This window comes from Musa acuminata, chromosome BXJ3-3, assembly GCF_036884655.1.
Source record: "Musa acuminata AAA Group cultivar baxijiao chromosome BXJ3-3, Cavendish_Baxijiao_AAA, whole genome shotgun sequence".
Classification (NCBI taxonomy): domain Eukaryota; kingdom Viridiplantae; phylum Streptophyta; class Magnoliopsida; order Zingiberales; family Musaceae; genus Musa; species Musa acuminata.
The window spans coordinates 9,732,406-9,755,934 of NC_088351.1; the positions used below are offsets into that span (position 1 = coordinate 9,732,406).

A 23,529-nucleotide genomic window follows, 5' to 3' on the forward strand; every position below is an offset into this window, starting at 1 on the left:
TATAGACTGGTAACACAACATAAGATGCCAGTTCCTTTGCATGCCAAATCGGAGACAACATTAGTACCAAAGGAGGGCTGGTTGTCTTGGTGAGATGGATAGCATGCATTTCTGCAGTTCATCATGTGCAAATGAAATGATTTTAGGCAACAACAAGCAGGATTTATGAGCACTATATATGTCTTTAGCTTGGCTAACATATTGGTGCTTCTTGTGTGCTAAATTGATCTTCATTTCTAAGGTGACAATCTTTATTAGCCATCAAATACAAACCCCATATATGTAGGTTTACAACACCATCATTCATCCTTCTCTGATCTCCCTTCTCCGGTTCTTCACTGCCACCGACTTTTACAGGCAAAGGTAAGAAGACACAGAGAGCAAAGTGCAAAAACCAAACACCATTGAGCTTAGCAGCGTAGCAGCAGAGCCTTTCTTTGAACACAGGAGAGAACCACTTCAAATGAAAGCATCTAATCTACCAATTCTTTTACATCAATTCTTCCCACCCTTTTAGCCACAGATGCCGTATCATCCGCGCTCGAAAGGTTCGTCGATGTCTTGTGGTAGTGGTGCGGTCGAAAGCTGCAACAAAACATGGCCGAAGTGGGTTCTTCGACAGCAGCGGCAATGGATCCCACCACCCAAGTGTCCTTTTGTTTTAGCTGGGCCTCACGAAAGGTTGCAAGTCCTGCTGCTGCTGCCAATTGGAAGGCAATGCTGCTATTTGTGGTGGGAATCCTGATGATGCTGCAGAAGTGGTGGCCGAGAATAAGTGAGACGGTGGCGCGGCGGCCGGTAGCCAAGTTCCGCTGCCTTTCCCCTGGCCTAAATGACTCCATCGTTGCTCACCGGCGACTGGAAACGAAAGCCCTGCAGCAGTCCTTACTCCTTCGATGCTGCCTGCATACTGCATCATCGAGGAGTTACACGATTAGCTGCGTCGAAAGCATCACAGAGAAAGATCAGTTTCGATTTGAATTGGGGACACCCACTTGATGAAATCTAGGGTGACTGAATTGCTGTGGTATGATTTGGACCATCGGCAATGTCTCACTGTTCCTTTCGAGCTGTGGGTACTTGCACACCTCATCGGCCTCGACAAGAACCGGAGAACGAAGGAAGCCAATGTTCTGTGATCTGTTGCTTCTGCTTTCTTTCTCATCGGGCAGCTTAAGCATCTCATGAAACTGGTGCACATGATAAATGAAACATAGATGTTCAATTTTAAGCATATCGAACCCTCGAATCCAGTTTAGCCACGAGCAGCAACAAGCAGATCGGAATTACAAGTTATACCTTCAGTCTGGTGTTGCGACTCCATTCTGGCTCGAAACCAACAGGAACTCCTTGGTCCACTACCTTGAAGCCTTTGTCGTCCCTCTGATCGAGGTTATTCCTTTTGGATCCCGAGCTGCCCAGGCTCAGGTCGAGATCGTGCTCGGTTGTGCCAGCTAAATGTTTTGACATACAGATTATACAGTAATGAGAAACTTATCAAGCAGAGAAAACGATGACGACGAAGCATGCAGCTGCAAGAAACTCACTCTGGATGTCGAGATCGTTGGAGTAAATGCTAGGATCGAAGTTAGTAATTGCATCCTTTCCGCTACACTTGATCGCGGCCTTGTCATAAGCTCTGCATCTCCAAAACGAAACTCGTCAGAAACCACCAACCCTCCATTTCCTAACCATCGGAGAAGGACCTGTGAATGCTTTTCTCTTTTGTTTTTTTCCTTTCTTCTTTACAAGAGTGAGTTTGAAGACACTCTGATTCTATGCATGAAGTAAAAATAAGATCTTTGGTATGAGAAATTAAGATCTCTGGATACCTGGCAGCTTCAATTTCAGTGTCGAAGAGGCCGAGATAAACATATCTGTCGAAAAAAATGGATGTTAAACAACATATGAGCAGGTGAAGAGATCTAAGAGATGCAATGGAGGCAGCACCATACTTCTTCCCCAGGAACTGCCCTATTCTAGCCTCCCATCTCCCACACTTGTGCAAGGTGACACCCCTGTACTTGGAGCTGCCTCTCGGGAGACCTGTGCTCTGGCGTCGAAGCACATGAACGAACTCCTCCTTGGTGAGATTGCTCATCTGCAAACGAAGCCATTCCAACACTTGGAGCTCGATTCGACAAAAGTAGAAAAGTGAAGATCCAAGACGGACAAGGATCATGTTTCGTCAACTCATCTTCGTCGCACTTCCTAACCTGTTTCAGATCCTCCTGGTAGTCGTCCAAATCGAAATTGATGTCTGCGTCCATTCCACGGAACTTGATCGCAGCTCGGTCGTATGCCCTGCGACAAAATTGCCATTCCATGTCTCCTTTTTCATCTTCACGTGACCAACTCTGAAATCTAAGCCATGTCGGGCGAGAACAGACGGACTCACCTAGCAGCAGCATGTGCTGTGTCGAATCCACCTGCAGACAAAAATCCAGAGAAGTTATCAGCAGTTGCAACTCGTTGAATCGAAGGAAAGATTCATGTTAGCAGAATCTTTGTTCCTTTTTTATAATCTTGTCCATGAACATCTGGGTACTCACCCAAGTAGATTTGCTTTCCACAATCCCTGCACAGAAAGCGGAGCAGAAGAGGTGAGTGAGCATGAGACCGGAACAGGGAGCGAGGGGGTCGAATAGGCAAAAACTGGGTTCGAGATCCGATCTTTCGAGACTCGGGAGACAGGGCATCAGGAGAGAGAGCTAACCATATGTGGGATTCCCATCGCCCGGTCCTCCGGTAGAAGGTGACGCCGCGGTACTGGGAGCTCCTCGACCTCGGCCCCCGGCGGCTCTTCTTCACCGGTTGCGGCACCTCCGCCGGCTTCCCGATCACGACCCGCTCAGACGAGTGGCAGAACCTGACGCCGGCCCAGTGGGAACTAGGCGGCGGCGGCCAGGAACTACCGTGTGGCCCGCCACCGTGTCGAGCGTCTCCTTGGTCGCCCAACGGAAAGAACTGGTGGGTGACCATCGCGGGCTCGCTCTCCGCGGAGAGGCTCTCCTCGCGGCGGCGGGAGATAGCGAATCCGAAGATCTTCCCGGCGCCGCCGTCTGTCTCCCCCTCATCGGCAGCCTCGACGACGACCACGGAGGAGCTGGAGGCATTGTTCTCGGCGTCGGCAGACGAGACCCCCGCCAGATTCCTGTTATCCTCCTCTCCGCCGTCCCCAGCCGCGGACGCCGCCGCAGAGGCCGTGCTGTTGAGATCCCACATCCCGTCCATCCCAAGCCCGGATCTTCAGCTCTTCGGCCTCCGCAAAAATCGCACTTTTATGTCCTTCCCACCCTCAAAATAAAAAAATTTCTTTCCTTCCAAGAAACAAAAGGGAAAAATCGTCTCCCCTATACTTTGTACAGCTCCATATTTATAGCTTTCTCCTCGCCATTTCCTTCTTCCAAAGCCCAAAAAACGTCGTCAGGCACCGAGGCAAAAAGGCGGCAGGGGAAAGCGTTTAGATACCCAAAAGCAGCAGCTTTACTAAACTTGGTGCCACCCAAAGATTTGCATGAGCGGAAAAAAGAAATATACATATATATATATATATCAATTATACATGTCTCAAAAGAGAAAGGAGATTTCAGCACATTGTGGCTGTATGCATCCAAGCGTTGAAAGACCAAATGGGAAGGGAAGGTTTTCCTTTGGGGATGATCTCTCAAAAGAAAGAGGCAAGCACGGTGCTGGTGGATGATCTCACTCGAAGTCTACTTCCCACCCTCTCTCACACACACGTTCCTGCTTTTTCTTTTATTTGTTCCAATCCAATCAGTCACTCATATGGCTGCTGTCGAGCCCACTTCCAATTTTTTTCGTATTTGGTGGTAGCGATGACAAGACAGAAGCCATCCCTGCAACGCCAAAGCCTCTACCCAGTTTAACAGCCCTCACTCGCTCGAAGGAGCTTAACTACTACTGCTCCGCCCAGCTGTGTCAAACCCATGGCTACGCGAACAATCTGTTTCGCTACACTCCCATCTCTGAATCATGGTGCTTCTTTGTCCTTCACCCTGTGAGCGGAGGATGCTCCCAAATCTGCATCACAGTAAGTCGTTCCAAAGTCTACATTGCAATAAGTTGGGATCATCTTTTGATGGAAGAGTCGCTGTCTCGAGGAATTTGATGTCCTGTTTATGGACGCCACACATTTTACATACATAATTTAGAACTCGTAAAAGACTGCTCTCGATCAGTAACTTGAAGATTCGCTTAAAAATATCTGCACGATGACCAGTATTATGCGAACCAACAACATCTGAACATGTTATCGGAGATCAAACGTCTCCGGTTGGTGGTCCAAAGCCGAGTTAAGGAATCAGCAGCATGCGTCTCGATAGCCAACTCGAGGATAAGCCCTCCGCACCAGTGGCTGCCATCATCAATGAGTTAGTGTCGAAGCTCGAGGATCAGCTCGGGTGTAACACCCTTCACCAAATCCACAAAATACAAGTTGCGAGTACTGTGGATGAAAACTATGGGTGTCAGATTGATTTGACGGGCATCGGAAACGTTCAAAGCTGGCCATCGAGGAGCCAGCTGAGACGAGATTTCTTTAAAGTTTATTGTCCAAATCACAGACAGGATGACCAGTTGAAGAAAACAACCGAGGAAGATGAGCTTTTAAGAGAGGACATGTAGACTGTTCCCACCACCCGAACCCATGACAAAATGGGGAAGGAGGGAATAATGGTATAAAAGGAAAAGAGACTGTAGAGGAGTCCAGTCCAAGAGTAGAGGATGGGGGCGGAGGTGCAGAGGGCCAATCGGAGTCCGACGGACAGAGACATCGCCTTGAATGCCCATTTACTCTGACAGGCAGCCACCGGCCACAGGGCAGAGAAATGGAAAAGGAGAGGAGGAAAAAGAGAACCCGATGTTCTTCACTGTAGAGGGTCTTTTAAGATGCCCGTGGCATTTCCAGTAGCAATCAATGATGGGAGGAGGATGGCGAGCGTTTTCCTTCAAATTTCAGCATCTTCTTCTTAGCATGGAGAATCACGAGTTTTCCATCGGATTAACCTTATCCTGATACACACACAACACACAGGTAGTGTTGTTGATGATGGGAGCAACGACAGAATTCATGATGGGGGATCAACAACTGCTGGTATGCTTGGAACATAGTGTGGCTGACTTGGGATGGTCATATACACTGGAAAGATACAAGGGGGAACCTGTTGCAGGGGACAGAAACAAGGAGTGTTAAGATCTGGGAAAAAAGATTTGGTGGTGCGTTGAACAAGGAAGCAGCATGATTGGATTGGGAAGGACAGTCCATGTTCCTGTGTGGCTGCCTGGCTAGCTGGCTGCCTGCCTGCCTGGCTGGTTGCGGAGGATGCCACTTCCCCCTTCCCTACGTTGCTGCCATCGGAGGATATGTTGCTTTCCCCATTTCGGCTTTTGGCTGCCGCATCAAAATTTCCTCAAAAAATGGTTGTCAGAGAACTAGTGATTTCTCCAGGTCGAGAGCAATTGAATGGACGCTGACACATAGTTTAACCTCAGCAAGGAACTGTTCATGAGTTTTCTTTTTTTTTCTTTTTTTTTCTAATCTAATATTTTCTTCTGTAAGCCAACAGTATCAATTATGCTGCCACACGCACGCGCACACACACACTCTCTCTCTCTCTCTCTCACTCACACACACACACACACACAGTCTCACTCTGATGGAGATGTTGATGCTCCTTTTTCCTATAAAAAAAAAAGTGCGATAAATGATGCTCCGAGTACAACAACAGCTGGTTGAAATAGTGGATGATGGATCTTCTTCTTTCTTAATAGAGTTGGGTGAAGTCGTGATGGGTTTACTTCTCGAACTCACAGTGCCTCCGGTACGACGGGGCTTCGCTAGATTGAGGAACTTATTGGCCTTTGGTGCCTTACAATAATGGACGGCCATAGGCTGTACTTGTCAATTCACGCCCACATGACAACAACAGCGACCGCCACCATCATCTCTGCTCCCAACCAAGCAATAATAGTATGATGGTTCTTGTACGCAGCAAAGCAAATTAACATGTCGACAAGGAAGCATCCATGGTTCTTGTGTTGTCATCCTTACGTGCTTCGTGCTTTTAATTCCTGTAGCCGGTGGCATGATTCCAGCGATACCCATGTTGGTGTTCTTCATCATACGTGGTCTTCCCCACCGCCCTCCCTTCCTTTTTCTGTGCTATGCCTCGTCTCGTCTTGATTCCGAAATCAATGCATTTTCTTTTTACCGTCGTCTGCTTTGCCGGACCGCTAGTTTTACTCGTCGTTGATTACTTGTACTGTGGCGGGAATAATAATTGCAGGCGGCTATCATCGCTATCCTCCTCCTGTTCTTGACCCGACTTACTGAATACAATATCCTGATTTGTTATTATTTTATATAGGATGGGATGAACCGAACAAACATCAAATACCTAATGTGGTTTCATTTCTCTATTCCTTCAAACGAAAAAAAAAGGATGGCAGCATTCATGATGGGACAGCTCCAATAAATGTGCAGCAAGTGGCCGAATCCCACGGAACCAAGAAGCGGCCGGTTTCTCTTCAAAGGCACCAACGTTGGGTTGCCATGACACTTAAAAGAGTATGGTGTCCGAGAAGGAAGGACGAACCATCCATCCATCCCATGGCCGCCTGGCTTGGGATTTTTCGTACATGGACCTCTTTCCCAGCACGTGGAACCTCCTCCGCCACCTCGTTGCTCCCATTCATGAACGGATGGGCTGTATCTGTGTCACCTCGGTCTCCTTCATGATCGATGCTGTACGTCTGGGGATCCTCTCCACGGGGGAAGTGGACGGTCGAGGTCGAGGCCGCGGCTGGCTTCGTCCGGCGTTGGAGAGGATCCCAGCACGAAGGCAGCGCCTGGACAAAGGAAGGTGGGGCCGGGTCTACGTCGTGAGTAGGGGAGGACGTCCCAACCGTGACGGTGTCTGGAATTGAAAGCGAACCGAAACTGGTTAGGCTGAGGAGACGAGGGCTTGCATTGCTGCAGAACGAGGGCGTGTGTCACGTGAGTAGGGCCGCCACCAAATTACGGTCGAGAGGGGATGGACTCGTCGCTCCCTCCATGTGACCGACCGCGCATTTACCACGCCGCTGTTCTCCACAGTCGTACCGCGGGCAGAGAACCCATATGTCGCCCACCGCGTGTATTACCCGGCGTACGCCCTGCGCTCACGTCCACCCTGCACACGATTGCTCGCATTCAGCATCCACTTGCTTTTCCAGCATCAGGAATCGACGAATGAGCAAGCACGAAGCATAAGAAAACATCAAATAAACGGATGCTGTGATAATTACATTACCAACGTATGACACTGATCACAACTTGTGTGTAAGACAGGGAGTTCTAGGCAAACGTAAAACAAGAGTTGGAGCAAGTAGGGTTTGACTTGGACATCTCACACATACACACACACACTCTCTCTCTCCCCCTCTGACATGTGGAAGCCGTGAAGCATTCATATAAAAGATTGGTCAGAGACAGCTGCCCCCATTTGAGTACCAGTGGCAATTGCAAACACGATTGAGAAGCATAAACATAATGCATTGATCACAGAAACAGCTGCCCCCATTTTGAGTACCAGTGGCAGTACTCAGTAGTTAACACCACTCAATTACCGCCAAGATTTACCCTTTCACCAGCTGTACCCGATTCTTGTCCACTTAGCAGCCTACGATGCATCTCTCATCACTCATCATTCGGTAGGTAGCTGACATGACTTTTTTCTATTTGAGACCGGTGCAGAAAACATTAAATATATTAAGGTGACTCTTGGAACTAATGAAGAGAAGGCATGGTCGAAGACCTAGATAACATGAATATGGTATCTGAAGCTAGTGATGCCGGTGTTATGGGGTTCCTATGTCACATAGGATAATTTCTGCGATGGCTGAGACGAAGGATGCGTAAGATATCAGCCGCTAATATGAACTCGTAAACAGTGATAGTGACTTACGTGATTTCCATCTTAGACTCGAGAATGTTTCTTGTTTTCATGCTTTATTTGCGGCGCTGCTCTAACGACGAAATCCCCTTGTAATAATCCCAACCTTTAATGTTGAAAAACCTATCATGACAAAAAGTGAAAAGTAGAAGGTAAAAACCAAGCGGATATTTCACGTACCAATTTACCATCACCGTCGACGACTGGAAGTCTATGGTATTTTGTAACAACTGGAAGACATGGTCCAGTATTCAGAACCTTGCACCATCTTCAAGGTTGGATGTCTCAGGAACCGCAAGAGCAGCGGGAGTTATCACCTCATCAATTACTCCAACCATTAGTTTTACTTGACGGCTTCTGAAGTCCATTATTTAATGTCTGCAGCAGGAAGATAAAGTATCAGTTTCTGAATCACAATGTAGTACAAGGAAGGGAGCTATTTACCGGACAGAGCATGACGATTTCTTTTGTTTGATATCTCCCTCGACAAATCATCTGGCTTTAGGAGAATCTAATTCGTTTAAGAGCAGGCACGAAAACCCAAAAAAGGACCATGCTAATAATGTGGCCATCTTACATGTTCAACAGAGCCCAAATGTGCAGCAGCAATGCAAATTTAGGAAGTGCCCCCATCGACCAACGGTACAGCAGTGGCAGGGAAGGCCTAATTGTAGATATCTAACATTACTTCGCAGTTATAGTGACAAGCAGGAAAAGGTTGATGCATGTTCCCTCTTACAAAATATTATAAGGGCAACTCAGTTTTCCTAGAACGAATGCTGCCTTCATCCCTAAACCGACTCTTGCATTGCAGCCTCTGCAGGTTGATCATTTTCCCTTGTGCAAACATTAAAATTGGAACTTATGTGCGCATGCTTCGGTCGGAATTTGCGAGGATCATCCTCCCAAATACTTAGCAATAAATTTCAGAGCAGGTCAAGGGGTGGGGTTATCATCCCATCATGTGTTATTCAGAAAGTAGTTTCAACGTTTTAGGAACCACTTTCAGATCCACAAAAACAATTTCTTATAGAAGGGATAACCCTTGGTACTTTTAAGGTTTTCTCTTTCCTTTACATTATGAATCCATGCAACTTTGAGTAAGGACTTGTAGCCATGATGACTTCTAAGAAAACTGCACTTGGGTTGATGAGACATTACAGAATTATGATAAAAGAAAGAGCCTCAAGGACATGCAATTTTATCCATCTCCAGGGAATATGGGCCATATATCCTCGAGTCATTAGTTTCACTATTTCATAACTGAATTATGTACAGATATTCTAGGGTAAGATATTATGGATGTTACTGCTAACATCCCTATTGACTTCTTTGGTCCATTAAGTCATACTTTGAAAGCGCAATCGATACTGACTTTTCTTTTCCTATGTCAAACTTCAGACATATCACAAGGAACCAAATTTCATCCCCAGTGATGCACAAATCTTTACCGAGTAAAATATGAACATTAAGAATCATGCATACAACAAGAAACAAAATCATACGTACCCCTTCCGTGAGCTACGGACAGCAGGAAACACGCTTATGTCAGTCTGCCCACTACCTGAACAGAAAGGAAACTTTAGATGTACATTCTATCAAGATCGATCTAACACATCCCCACAAAAGCCAATGTTTTCGATGCACAAGCAAATTTCTATATGAGAGAAGTAGAGGAAGAAGGGGAGGGGATGAGAGGACACCTATAGATACATAAGAAGGAATGCTTCCATATTTAGGTGTTACAACATTCTTCTAACATGATAACTAATTGTGTTAATCGTGCTAAAGAAAAAGAAATTTACTTCTTTTGGAAAGCAAGCCTCACATGCATTAAATGCTATCACAAAATAGGGATGCATCATATCAACTACAGTCGAAGTTATCAACAAACCTATTACAGTATCTCATCATCTTTCCCAGACTTTGCACCTATACCGAATACATCACTACAAGTGACAAACGTGTGTGCAAGTAATTTTTACATATATGTTGGAAGTACAAATGCATATCCATGTTGACAAAGCTGAACAAATCGATAAATGAATATATTGCCCATTTGGCATCAAGCTCTAATAATAAATAGCATAACAATAATAATCTCTTTCCCATATGCTTCTTGAAAACGACTCTCTTGTCCACACGAAGAGACATTTGCTGATTTTTCTTATCAGAGAACTTGGCACCCATAACCCCAAAGATAATAAGTTCCACTTAAGCTTCTCTTTTCGTTGACCTGTTCACTAATCAAGTTAATAGACTATCATGCTCAGAGCAGTCACATAAACACTTTCAGTTCCACCTTTTAATTCTTAGTCGATGACAAAGGATGAAATTCTATTTTCCTAATCAGATACATCCACATAAGTTTCTGCATGATCAAGGAAAATGAGGCAGCTATCACATAGTGATGAGCATGGGAGACATCAGAAGATAGAAAAAACTGTAAACATGAGATAAGACCAGGTTGAAAAAAAAAAATCATCAAAATTTCCTAGATATCCATTAGTGGATTCAAGCTTCAGTATTGAAAATCTTCGCTCTTATGGCCACTTAAAAATAACAGACCAATTGGATGATGGAAAATTTAAGTAAGCATGCATAAGGTCTCCCCTTGACAGGATTTCTCTAATATAATATTAATCACATTGTTCGGGAGTAGAAAGTTTTGTTCAAAATTTAGGATACCAATTACTTGGGATCTTTTCTAGCCATTGATATGTATAGTACTTGTAACATTGTTGAGTATCTATGTTTTATTTCTTTTTCCTTAACACCAAAGAGTGTCTACGTTCTTAAACCTTAATTTCAAATAGTTACAAAACCCTGAGAGAGACATAGACTTCATCTTATTTCTCGAGGGGGAATAGGATAGTCCTCCAATATCACCAATATTGTCAAGAAATATTGGCAATCACTACATAAGTAATCCAATCTCTGTTTCTAAAATCCAGAAATGGGAGAAAAGCAAAACATGGAATCTAGCCAAGTGGGAAGCTCAAATAAGAGTCATGGATCATGGTGCTCATAAGAGAGAAATACGAGAGGTTGCCCAATCATCTAGTTGGAACCAAAAGAATAACTATCTGATTTACAACATTCTTGATAGTTAATCAAGAAAGAGAGATTAGTTTAGAAAAACCAAGCAAATCTAATAAAGAAAACTTGAAATGAAGTTCAGTGCTAATAAATCATAGTAATGCTGTGTTAAGATCTCTTTATTTTTTAAGCTTTTTGAATAATATTTTATTGAGTTTATTTAGTTTAATAAGAGTCAGATAAGGATTTATTTAATATTTATTTATTTATTATTAAGAGTCCAAGTCCTGATAGACTTTGGGTGAAACTCTATAAATAAGGTTGTATCTGTTTTTTTTCACCAATCAATGAAATATTATCTAGTCTTTTGACAAACCCTAGGAGGCTGATCCCCTCGAGGTGATCATCCCCTTTTCTCTCCTTTCTTCTATCATAAAACCCTAGGGTCATATCATTTGGTATCAGAGCAACGATCCTCGACGTTCTTGCTGTAGTGGTGTCGTAGTTATCATCATCTCAAAAAAAAAAAAAAAAAAAGAGAAAGGAAGAAAAGAGGTGAAACAGGGCAACCACGACCGCCGTAGCCACCGCAGCAGCCATTGTTTCCTCAACCGCTCGTGATCCTTCAGCGTCGCCAGTATCTCCTTCCGCGGTGTAATAGAAACAGAGCACCCTCTGCTGTCGTAGCCGTTGGTTGCCACCACCGCCGCCTGCCTTCCAGCCGCGACCCTCGTTGCCTCCCCTTGGGTCGCAGGCGCAACCACTAGATCCACCATCCTCTGTATCTTGTGCCGCTCGACCATCCCCCTTCGTTCCGCCGCAATCGGCCTCCAGCACATGCAACGACCACACGCGATCGACTTATGCCACCCCCTCAGTCACTCCCCACGCCGATGTCGCCTCCGCCTTCCGGAGGCGCGGCCAACATCTCCTTCTAGCAGCGCACCCTATCCTGCTCGAGTGAGAAAGGGCCTCCACCTTTGTTTCCCAGTCGTGGTCCTCAACATCTCTATAGCCACCTTAGCCACAACTCCGTCGGAGACGACGCTGCCAGCATCTCCTACCAGTCGCCTCCTAGCCCTCAACAGCTGCACGCAGCCTCCCAACCGAGAGCAGCGTGAGGGTAGCTACGCCCCATCCTGCTCGAGCAAGAAAGGGTCGCCGCCGCCATTGTTCTCGGCCAACGGACCACTCCCCACGCCAACGCCAACTCCTCACAGCGACCGCAGCGCTCTCACCCCAAACGCTGCCCCAGGCCAAACTTCACAACAACCGCACCGAATAGTGCAATACTGATGCCCTTGACCTGACACCAAAAACAAAAATTAGAGATTACAAATCTGTAGTTTTACGCAATGGCTACCGACAACTTAATGTAAGCCTAACTAGAGGCCTTGGAAACCAAAATTAAGAACCGGCTGTAAAAAAACCCTTAACGATTTTAAAAAGAGTCAATTGAAGAGCTTCAACAAGTTTCAACAACATGAAAGTTCAAGTCTTACATTGAACCGATTTGAAGACATAGGGAAAAAGACACAAGCTATCCACGCATGAAGGTGGAATTTTCAAGATAGGAAGATGGAGATCCGATTAGTTGGATCTCTAGGGCAGAAAAAAATTTTCGTTTTTACAAAACTCCAAAAAAATCCAAGGTGGAAATAGCTTCAATCCAACTAAATTGAGGTGCAATCCAATAGTATAATTGGTATGAAACCTGCCACAGGGTCATCTCGTGGGAGCAATTCAAAAAAGGGCTTCTCGTTCACTTTGGACCATCTGAATATGAGAATGTTGATAGATAGCTTGCTAAAATTCGCTAGATTTCTACAGTGCTAGAATATCATAGCAGATTTGAACGATTGTCAAATCAAGCCAGAGATAGGTCGGAACATTTAATGAAGGACTTAATCCAGATATCCGGTGTGAAGTCAAAGCTCACCAACCCCGCACTATGACAGCTGCAATTTCATTTGCATGAGGAAAAAATCAGCAGGGAAAATCGTCGAAACATAAGTGACAACAAACATATGAGCAGCAAGCCACCCGCCCCATCTATTCCCAACCGAAAACTACCACCCGAAGACTAACCCGAGAAGAAGTCAAGAAAAGATCAGCGAAAGGTTTGTGTTGGCACTATGATGAAAATTGGAGCAGGGAGCACCGATGTAAACAAAGGCAACTTCTGATGATTGAACCAATTGGGAAAGAACCGAAAGCTAACAATGTGAACTCCTATCATGAAGGTATGGATTCTGATGAAGATATTGGATCTATCATACATACAGTGCATGTATTAGCCGGCTACTTTAACCCGCAAACTATGAAAGTTGGAGGAACTTTGGAACATCAGCATGTTATAGTTTTGATTGATACTGGTAGCACTAACAATTTTATGGACAGTAAGGTTGCTAACTAATTAGTCTACCATATTGAAGGTTATGACAAATTCGAAGTAAAAGTCTCTGATGGACGAATTTTAACTTGTGATAGCAAATGTTCGAAGATAAAGTTAATTATACAAGGCCAAGGGTTGCTTGTGGATTTCCTTTTGCTACCCTTGGAAGACTTCCAAGTGGTGCTTGGAATTGAATGAATATCAACCCTGGATAATGTTTCTTGAAATTTTTCTAAACTAATCATGAATTTTTTATTAATGGAAAATAGGTGATCCTAAAGGGAAGATGTGGAAGTAAGGTCACAACTGCCACTAGCCATCGAATGGAGAGGGTTCTTCAGTAGACTGCAACGACTACTACACCGAAAGGCTAACCTATTGCTTACACTATCAAGAAGTGGAGACCGTACTTACTTTATCAATGAGTTGTGATGTGCCACAGATACCCTGTGACTGAAGTGCTGAAAGAAAAAACCCCTGAGTTTGATGCTACTCGGCCTTGAGGACAAGACTGATTTGAAGGGAGAGGAATTGTTAGGATCCCTTTATTTTCTAAGCTTTTTGAATAATATTTTATTGAGTTTGTTTAGTTCAGTAAGAATCGGATATGGGTTTATTTAATATTTATTTATCCATCATTAAGAATCCAAGTCCTGGTGGACTCTAGGTAGAACTCTATAAATAAGGATATATCTGTTTTCTTTCACCAATCAATGAAATATTATCTAGTCTTTTGACAAACCCTAGGAGACCGATCCCCTCGAAGTGATCAAGAAGACCGATCCCCTCGAAGTGACCATCCCATTTTCTCCCCTTTCTTCTATGATAAAATCCTAGGATTTTATCATGCTGCCACAGCCTCAACAAGTGACATGCTCAACATTTTAGTCAGTCATTGACCTCATCATAGGAGAGAGTGGACCAGGAAAGAAGACATGATGGAAAGTTTTTTTTTTTCCTTTTTTGCTTAAACAAAGACTAATTCTATGTTTTGCTGGTGGATGCATGCATGACAATTTTCTTTGCGTTTAAATAACAGAATGGTATTGACCTACAATTGCTCAAAAGTTTTCTTAATGATTCTTGTAATTATAAACCTTCTTTCAAGAAAAGTGAATGCCTGTTGAATTCTGATTCTATGCTGAAGAAGGGTGTCTCCTTGCCGAATTCCCCTTTTAGTCTTGAACTCTTGTTTAGCTCTAGCCTAAAGGATTACATTCTAATAATGGATATGAAATATCGAGACATGGTCGTATCTCCATTAGTTTCTTTCCTAAGAATTGGACATTATTTAATTGTAAAAGCTTTACACAGAATGGCATTTCATGTTTAATGTTAGTATTTATCTTAATGCTCAAAACAAATACAGAAGTAATCTGAAATACTATCCTGTTATTACAACTGGAAAACTCCCATCATTACAAGGATATAGCATAAAAAAAGCAAGCACGGCCAGATTAGTGTAAAATCGACTTGCCATAAACATCTTACTAAAAATCCTCGTATTCTGGGTAACAATGACTCATCGGCGCCTTTGGACTCTTTAATTCTGCTAGGAACCAAAGGCGAATCCTGCTGAACTACTATGATTTTGGTTAGACATCAGGGATGTTCCAACAAGCAAGAATATAACCAAATCCTCTCACATCTTAGAAATATATCCCTCCGTCAAATAATCATCGGACTTACACAACCATCAAATCGATACTCTTGCCAGATATCTCAAAAGCAATTTCAGATCCACGGCCAATAAAGCCAACAAGTGATCATCGAATTCCAAAATATGATCTACCATTATGCAATATACCAACCGATCAAGTCTTCAAGATAAAAACATACAACACAAAAAGGACGCTCGATAACCAATCACAGTTTACAGAGGAAGCGATAAATGCTAAAAAAATCCCGCTCTAATTGCATCCCAAATCAACCACACTAGAAAACAGGGAAGAGAAGCGGAGGCCTCACCGAAACGGAATTCCTCACTGCGGCGGCCGGCCTGGCGGGTGCGGAAGCTCTCGGATCGAGTAGCCACCGCCTGCACCGACAGAGGGGGGGTGCGCCGCCGCTGCTGCAGCGGAGGGGGACGGTGGACTTCACCCCCACTGCGCAACGAGAAACTCCACCGGAAGAATCCCTCCCTCTCCGGATCTGTCGACCGACCCCTATTCTCTCTCCTTCGCGCTCCGCGCTCTCTTGAGATTTATAGAGAGGGGGACCGGAGGAAGGAGGCAGAAACGCTTCAAAGGAAGAAAGTGTTTTCAAAAAATGATCGATTTGGAAGCAAAAGGCACGAAAGCGTTGCATAAATTTGTCTCCGCGGGCTCACTCCGCAACTTGGTTCCCTCTCATTATTTCTTGAACCCATTTGATAGGGAACGTTCCGGCATCTCCGACGCGACAACAGTTGGCAGACACCTCAGCGCCTCAGAGCCCACGTAGCGCTTCAGCCCGACGTGGTACCTCAGAGTAGACAGGACGTACGCAGGCGGAGCAATCGATTCCCACGTCATCCGAGGACGCCACATAACACGGTACCATACAAACCGACTCACACTGCTCGAGACATATACGATCGACGACCATTATCGAGTTATATACGATCGACTCTAGTAATAGGTATAAAAGTCGATCCCTAGGTATAAAAAAATTTAAACATTAAAAATATCATAAATTTTATTTGATATTGATTTAAACTTCGAAGATGTCGAATCGAGAGTTTTCCTCTTTTCAATTTGAACTTATGTGCAAAAATTTAAAACGAAAAAGTTTAATATGAAAATTTGACTTCTTATTGTACCTCGGATTGGCTTAGCACATGACGTCTTGACACGATCTGACATCGACCCCCTCGATTGTAGAATCTATCATGAATGACCTCATATTTTCGAGATCGAATCAAATCGTGCTGACTTTTTTATCACAACGTAAAGTTACACAATACTATTTATTATTATTATTATTATTATTATTATTATTATTATTATTTTATTTTTCAACTAACATATCCAACAATTTCTAATAATAGATTTTAGCTTCATCAGATATGATACGGATTTGAGTTTGATGTGGTGGATCACATAAACCGCTAGTTTAATACTACGATACAATTAGCTCTACACAATATATACAGTTTGAACATTTGACTCGATTTCGGTCACTCGTGGCATGTGGACCGCACTGGTATCCAAGTATTATAGGAATTCGAATGTGTCGGCCCCTCCATTCAATCATGTTCTTCTCGATAAGAACTCGACTTTAGATATTTACACATGCATATAATATTAAAAAAATCACAAATATTACGTCACTTGGATCCTCGAACAATATCTAATTTTCGTCTATATCTTAAAGAGATTAAAAGGGTACGGCTAAGGAGTTACTGAACAACGACAAATGAGAACCAGTCCGCAAAGGGTAACATCCTGCGGCGTCAACGTGCCATGGGAGGAGAGAGGGTAAAGCAGTGACATCCAGCATCCAATCTTCTACCTTTGTTTCTCGATTAAATTTGAGGCGACGTAATCGAAATAAATAACAGGGAATTCACGTATTTAATATCACATACTCGTAGCTTTCAGCAGCGAAGTCGGGCAACAATCGCATCCATGGCAGCCGGCCACAGATTTCCTTGTGCAGTTGATCCAACTGGTTCGCAAGCTCAACCCCCACACAGTAACACAAATCATGTGTGATTGGAACAGAAGAGGAAGGTGGATGTATTGGTTTCTCACGGAAGCTCTCTTTACATGGATGAAGAGTTGACTCCGACAACGCATCTTGGATTGGTTCACTAACAAACAAAAGAACTACAACTAGGAACAAGCAAAAGGAGGTATCTCTATTAGCAACATATAAACATGGTCTCTTCTTCCTTCTTCCTTCACAAGATCTAGTGTGAGCTGTCGCCGCCGCTGCTGCTGCTCCAGTCGTCACCGGAGCTCTCGGGGCTCGGCGCCTGGTTGAGATCAGGATTCTTGAACCGTTTCTGATCTCCTTCCCCACGCCGGTCCTCCCGAGCGCCGAACACCGCCGCTCCGCTCAACTGGAGCGCGTCGACCTTGGCGCCGACCTCGGCCGCCTTCTTCCTTATCAAAGCCGCGGACATGGCGGCGTCGCCGTCGTCGACGGAGATGTCGTCGGGGAAGTTGAGGCGAGCGGTGCGGCCCCGGAGGTAGAAGAGCGCGGTGTCGTAGGCCCTGGCAGCGGCCACGGGGGTGGAGTAGGAGCCGAGCCATATCCTGGACCGCTTGTTGGGCTCCCTGATCTCCGCCACCCACTTCCCCCACTTCCTCATCCTTATTCCTCGGTAGGGCCTCTCCTTCCCCCTCGTTGCCGCTTTCTTCGACGGCAACAGCCCCTCCATCTCCATCTCCATCTCTCTCTTCTCTACCAGACCTCTCTCCCTCCCTCCATCGCATGATCCCATTGTAAGCCAAAGCCCTGGATGGAAACTATATAGACCCCTCCTCGTAGGAAAGATTACGGAGGGGCCTCAAAACCAATCCCGACCGTCCATCATAATCAAGTCAAATTGAACGGGCTGGATAGAATCTGCAGAGGAACACTTGTCTGCACATTTGGAGGGCGCGCAATACTTAGCGTGGAGGCAGGCAGCGAACGCGTCGTTCTCGCCACTGTTGGATTGCTTATCCGGTAGCCAAGTGAATGACACGGAAAAGATCAAGGAAACGACAATCTAGCGTGACGCCGTTAGTGCGACGGAAAGCCACAGCTTGTCATCATCTTCCCCATAATCCATGACGGGGCCGTCAAGAAGATTAACGGAAATATTAAAATAGTGGGGAAAGAAGAGGAAAGGGGTGGCACGCAAAAGACGGGGAATAGGACGGCCGTGTGTCGACCGCCGCAGCCGCCACGTTACCCGGCCGACAATCTTAGGCGGTGCGTGACCCCGAGCATTGAAAAGGATTATTTTGAATTAATAATTGTTTTATTTTTCCTGCATTTTTCAATGGCCACGTGTCGTTGGGCGGCACGTGTGGAGACGTCTCCTCCCTCGTCACGGAACCACACGCGGCAGGCGGCCGCCACCATCACGGACGGTCGGATGGTGACCTGCGGACCCGATCCGACGGCTGCCGGCGAAGGGCGGCGCTCCCGGAGGACAATGAGGTCGGTGATCTGCCAGCCGCGCCTACCGCGAAACAGCGGTGGAGGGAAAAGTATATATTTATCCTTGTAATAAGGAATAAATAAGATAAAACAATAAGCATAAAGAGACGCGTCGTAGTTAATATGGGTACGAGAGGGTCGTTGAGATGCATTAAATGGGTGAGACCGGGGAATAGGTCCCGTAATTTAGGCTACGACGGGGAGGGGAGGGGAGGGGAACGAGGCAGAGTCAGTGCGACGTGTGCGCCGGTGCGGGATGGGTCGAGTAAGGTTGGTGAGGGAAAGCGACGACGCGGACCAGATGAGATGAACCCGACATGCCTGCGGCCTTGGTTTGACCTTAGGCGACGACTGGGGAAGGTGGGTAAACAAGCCGCTCGAGTCTACCCGACATTGCTTGGGCCGCAACGGAGGCCACTTTTGACTTGAGATCATAGCTGTGTTCATAAACAATGTGATGTATATTGTAGGAGAAGACATTTGGCAATACATAAACGGAAAGGGAAACATGATTAATTTTAAAGGATAATTGTAAAAGAAGTGTATCATTCGATCAAACAACTTTGATGATAAACCAAAGTACTCTTTGTTTTCTGAATTGAATTCTGTGACAGTCAGGTGGCTAAACGATAGCTGGTTTTCAGCTCTCCGACTACTGTAGTCCCTCACTTTTGACGAGATCAGATCCCAGCTGAGTCATGCTTTCATTTGGTCATGTGGCTCAACCTGAGGCAGGAAACGTTTTAGTAATTTGCTAAATTGATTCATCACATTTCCATCGAGCAGGTGCAGCTTAGTGAATCACTCTACAGCAAGTAGGAATCTTCCATTAACATTCAATCAGCAGCCTATCTGTGCGCATCTGCGCACCCAATCCCAAAAACTTTCTCGGATCATACATTATTCCGACTCTTGGTATCAGCATAAATATATCTTATCCTTTGACATCCGAAATCTATTGATGACCGATTAATGATGCAGGAGATCCAATAAGTTAGTCATGCATATTGTATCACTTGGTGAGGTCACTCTGTTAGGGTTGACACTATCTTCCTTCCTCAGACAATTATTGTGTCTGAATCCTATTTTTCCTGATCAGGAGAAAGGATCTCTGGGAGACACAAGTGGCGCATATCCTTCATCTTTCAACTGCTTCACTAAACCATCAAGAGCTGCATAAATATCATCACACTGCTTGTGAAGCTTATCGGCAGTAAGAAACCTGTGCACCTCCCTGCCACCGACCTCAACCCAGCTAAAACCAGGGCACTTGTTCACCCCAGCATCCTTCATGGCGGCTCGGACATCCGAAACATCCCTCCACCTAGATGCGTCTGCATAAACATTAGACAGCAACACCCAGTAGCCCGAATGCTGAGGATCCAATTCAATCAGACGCTTTGCTGCAACTTCTGCAAGTTCAAGATTCCCATGAATCCTACAGCTGCTCAGCAGTGCACCCCAGATGCAATCGTCTGGCTCTACAGGCATGCCTTTGATGAACCGGTAAGCTTTCTCGAGCTGACCTGCTCTACCTAAACCATCTACGATACAGGAGTAGTGATCCACATCAGGTACGATCCCATGTTCGCTGGTCATTGTTTCAAAGTAATGCAGACACTCATCGAGCAATCCCGCATGACTACAAGCTGATAGGAGTGCGATGAAGGTGACACGATTGGGCTTCCAACCCTCCTCTTTCATCCTGCTAAAAAGCGAGATGGCCTCCTGAGGATGCGCACTGAAACCGCAACATGAGATAACAGTATTCCATGAGATAACATCCTTCAAGGATATCTCCTCAAAGACCTTTCGAGCTTCTTCTACGCACCCACATTTCCCGTAAGCATCCATGAGCGAATTCTGCACAACCTGATATGAGCAATAGAACCCACTCTTAACCATATGCCCATGCAATGCCATTCCTTGCCTAAGATATGATGAGCATGCACATGCATTGAGTGCAGAGCTGAATGAGAACTCGTCGGGCCTGACACCCTCTGCAATCATCTGCTGGAAAAGTTCAAATGCACCATCAGTATCGTGTGTCATCACGTACATTGCCACCATGGTATTCCAGGACACGACATCCTTCTCTGTGATTGTCTGGAAGACCTTCTCGGATGCTTCCTTGTCTCCTCGCCTTGCATACATGGCCATCAGGGCATTGCTCACCGACGTGTTTGATTCCACACATCTCCTATAAGCATAGGCGTGGATCTCCAATCCAGACTTCCACAGCTCACCACATTCTGGAAGGACCAAGGTCAGTGAAACTCTAGAGAGGGCTTCTGCTTCAAGGCCATACTGAAAGGCCATCTCTCGGAAGACGGCAAATGCTTCATGAACTTGCTCACACTCAAGGAAGCCTGAGATCATCGAATTCCACAACTGGCTGCCTTTCAACTGAACTTTCTCGAATAAGCAGGAAGCGTAGTCCATGCATCCATGGAAGGCATACCCAGCTGCAATCGCCGACCACAATCGATCAGCACCAGCCGGGTCGACATCCATTATCTCCACATTCCTATAGGAAAATCCATGCAACACCTTGAGACTATCCAGAGCGGGGATTGTGGGGATTAATGGAAGGAGGGTATTAATTGTGGCTGCATTGGGCTTGAACGAGCCTGAGGAAAGCATCTCACCGAGCATCCCCAACGCGAGCTCCAAATCCCCGTAACGAACACAGCCAGCAACAATGGAATTCCAGCTGCTGGTTCCAACTTCCAGTCCAGAATCCACCATTCTGTCCAACATCTCCAAGCTCCGCCCCCAAAACCCATTTTGGGCGTAAGCAGTCATCATGGAATTCCAAGTCACTTCATTTCTGTGATGAATTCTGTCGAACAACTGACACGCGTCACCGAAAGGCGCATGCTTCACATACAGATCCAAGAGGGCGCTGGCACAGAAGACGTTCGTGACGAAAAGGCCGGTTTTTACAAGCGCCGCGTGGATCTGGCGGCCGAGATCGAGGAGCCCGAGGAGAGCACAGGACTTGAGGACGAAGGGGAAGGTGAACTCGTTGGGGGAGAGTCCGGAATCGAGCATCTCGAGGAAGAGGTCGAGGGCGGGCTCGGCAAGCGCGGAGGAGGCGTAGGCGCGGATGACGTAGTTGAAGGCGAGACGGGAGAGGGCGTCACGGGGTATGGCATCGAGGATGGCGCGGGCGGCGGCGAGGCGGCCGTGGGCGGAGTAGAGGCGGAGGAGCTGGGTGGAGAAGCGGGGGTCAGGAGCGACGCCGAGTCGGAGGAACCGGGCGTGGATCTGGGCGCCCTCCCGGAGGGAGAGCGCGTCGGAGCAGCGGTCGAGGGCGGCGGCGGTGGCGGTGGATGAAAGGGGTTGGAGCGGCCTTGCGGTGGCAGCGGAGGGGTTAGTGGTGGAGGAAGGAAAGGACAGAGCTTTAGGTTGTACATAAGAGGGAGGAGAAGAGGTGAGGAAGGAGATGGAGAGAGGAGGGGGCGCGGAGGCAGCCATGAGGAAGAGTTGGGTCACGCATCGATCATACAACCACCGAAGCGACGGCTTTTCCCCATTCTATTGGTGAGGCTAATTAATTAGCTATTTTTAATATTTCGATATTTTATAGTCTAAAAAATTATATTAATATTTGTATACTTACAAAAATAAAATATTTATTTTAATAAAATCTCTTTCTCTTGATTTTTTATTTATTTTATAAAATTATTTTTAAATTTATTTAGAGATTTTAATGTTTAATTTTTATAAGTATAAAAATCCTAATATAACTTTAAAAGTATAGAAATCGACGACATACTGAAGGTAACTAATTATATAAAACAATATATAATTAGCTTGATGATAAATCTATTAATCGCTTTGATATCTTTATTGCTCTTAAATTCAATCTTTATGGATAGTATTACTCATAATGGTAAGTAAATGAGATATGTACAAAATCACTCAATTTTTTTTAAAAAAGTACTTAAATTAATGATAGTAATATCCAATAATATTACTCCTAATTATATTTAGGGTGTGGATTTAGCTCACAGCATCCATGAAGATAAGTGAATTTGTAGAGTTAGGCTTTGTTTAAAATAATAAAGAAAATATACATACATCAAATGTCATATGCGACGTTCATAAGTAGACTCGAACTTGAGATCAATCACTTAATATAATAATACACTGATCAATTCGAATTGTCTCAGAGACATGAAGTTGAGATCAATTGGAATGTCTCGGAGATATGAAGTTAGACTTTGTTGTGTAGTCCGCATGAAATAACAATGGATGATGGCTGACCACGCCACCAGCTAATGGTTGCCGGCACAAGGCTTTGGCTTCTCATGGCCGCTGGCTCCACACTTCACATGCTGCTTCCCCAACTCTGCTCTCTGCCATCTGCTCCCACACACCCAGCCAATATCAGCTCCATGCTGCATTCACCTCCACCTGCAACTCCATGCTATGATGATGAACTCACTTCTGAACCTTGAAGCAGTAATCATGGTGATGCATCTATGTGAATGTATTGGGAGATTTGAACCTTTTGACTCCATAAAGAGTGCAAAAGGTTGGAGCTTTCTTTCCTAAAGTTTGCTCTCAAACTAAACATGAGAAGAAAATCCAGCAGAAACTTGGAATAAGCAACACTTGTGATGTCAGCTTGGACAGATGACCAAAGGAAATGCTACCTCTTTCTTTACCTATTTTGGATTGAACGTCATGCTCACCATTTCCATCTGTTCTTGGTTGAATAAAGATCAGGAATCCATGAGCAGGCACTGCATATGCCAATTAAATGTCACATGGAATTTTACTGGTTAGTACATACTAAATTTTTGGTTGGTACTCAAAGGCAATCCGGAAATGTGTTCTTGTCATCACAAACACTCATCCAAGACAATAAACTGCTGAAGTGTTTTAACTTGGATCTGTAAAACCATCTCAAAAGTGATGTTTTGTTGATCAGTGAATTACCACAAAGGTGTTCCTCTCAATCCAGAGGGAAGAAAAATCTGTAAGCTCCTTGAA

The 23,529-nt window shown here is 45.1% G+C and overlaps 3 protein-coding genes and 1 long non-coding RNA gene across 5 annotated transcripts; all 4 read right to left on the reverse strand.

Moving 5' to 3' along the window:
- Positions 1-229: 229 nt before the first annotated feature.
- Positions 230-3,512, reverse strand: LOC103978151 (APETALA2-like protein 5). The gene is made up of 10 exons (XM_009393851.3): positions 2,717-3,512; positions 2,553-2,578; positions 2,399-2,429; positions 2,217-2,304; positions 1,956-2,101; positions 1,833-1,877; positions 1,548-1,639; positions 1,300-1,454; positions 996-1,190; positions 230-910 (listed from the first exon to the last, which is right to left on the reverse strand). Exons 1-10 carry the CDS (start codon positions 3,232-3,234, stop codon positions 662-664), a joined length of 1,545 nt encoding a protein of 514 aa, XP_009392126.2. The 5' UTR covers positions 3,235-3,512; the 3' UTR covers positions 230-661.
- Positions 3,513-6,416: 2,904 nt separating this feature from the next.
- On the reverse strand, positions 6,417-15,655 carry LOC103978152 (uncharacterized). 2 transcript variants are annotated; one of them, XR_010494794.1, is made up of 5 exons: positions 15,358-15,654; positions 9,465-9,519; positions 8,136-8,333; positions 7,968-8,061; positions 6,417-7,193 (listed from the first exon to the last, which is right to left on the reverse strand). It is a non-coding gene; the product is annotated as an uncharacterized LOC103978152 (long non-coding RNA). The 2 variants fall into 2 exon arrangements; XR_001977223.2 differs by lacking the exon at positions 6,417-7,193 and adding an exon at positions 7,266-7,901 and having other exon boundaries at positions 15,358-15,655.
- Positions 15,656-17,092: 1,437 nt separating this feature from the next.
- Positions 17,093-17,818, reverse strand: LOC135632967 (ethylene-responsive transcription factor ERF011-like). Its single transcript, XM_065141904.1, has one exon. It carries the CDS (start codon positions 17,816-17,818, stop codon positions 17,282-17,284), a length of 537 nt encoding a protein of 178 aa, XP_064997976.1. The 3' UTR covers positions 17,093-17,281.
- A 1,204-nt stretch (positions 17,819-19,022) lies between these two features.
- LOC135632447 (pentatricopeptide repeat-containing protein At3g16610-like) lies at positions 19,023-22,045 on the reverse strand. The gene has a single exon (XM_065141040.1). The coding sequence runs from the start codon at positions 22,003-22,005 to the stop codon at positions 19,621-19,623; it is 2,385 nt and encodes a 794-aa protein (XP_064997112.1). The 5' UTR covers positions 22,006-22,045; the 3' UTR covers positions 19,023-19,620.
- Between the last annotated feature and the right edge of the window lie 1,484 nt (positions 22,046-23,529).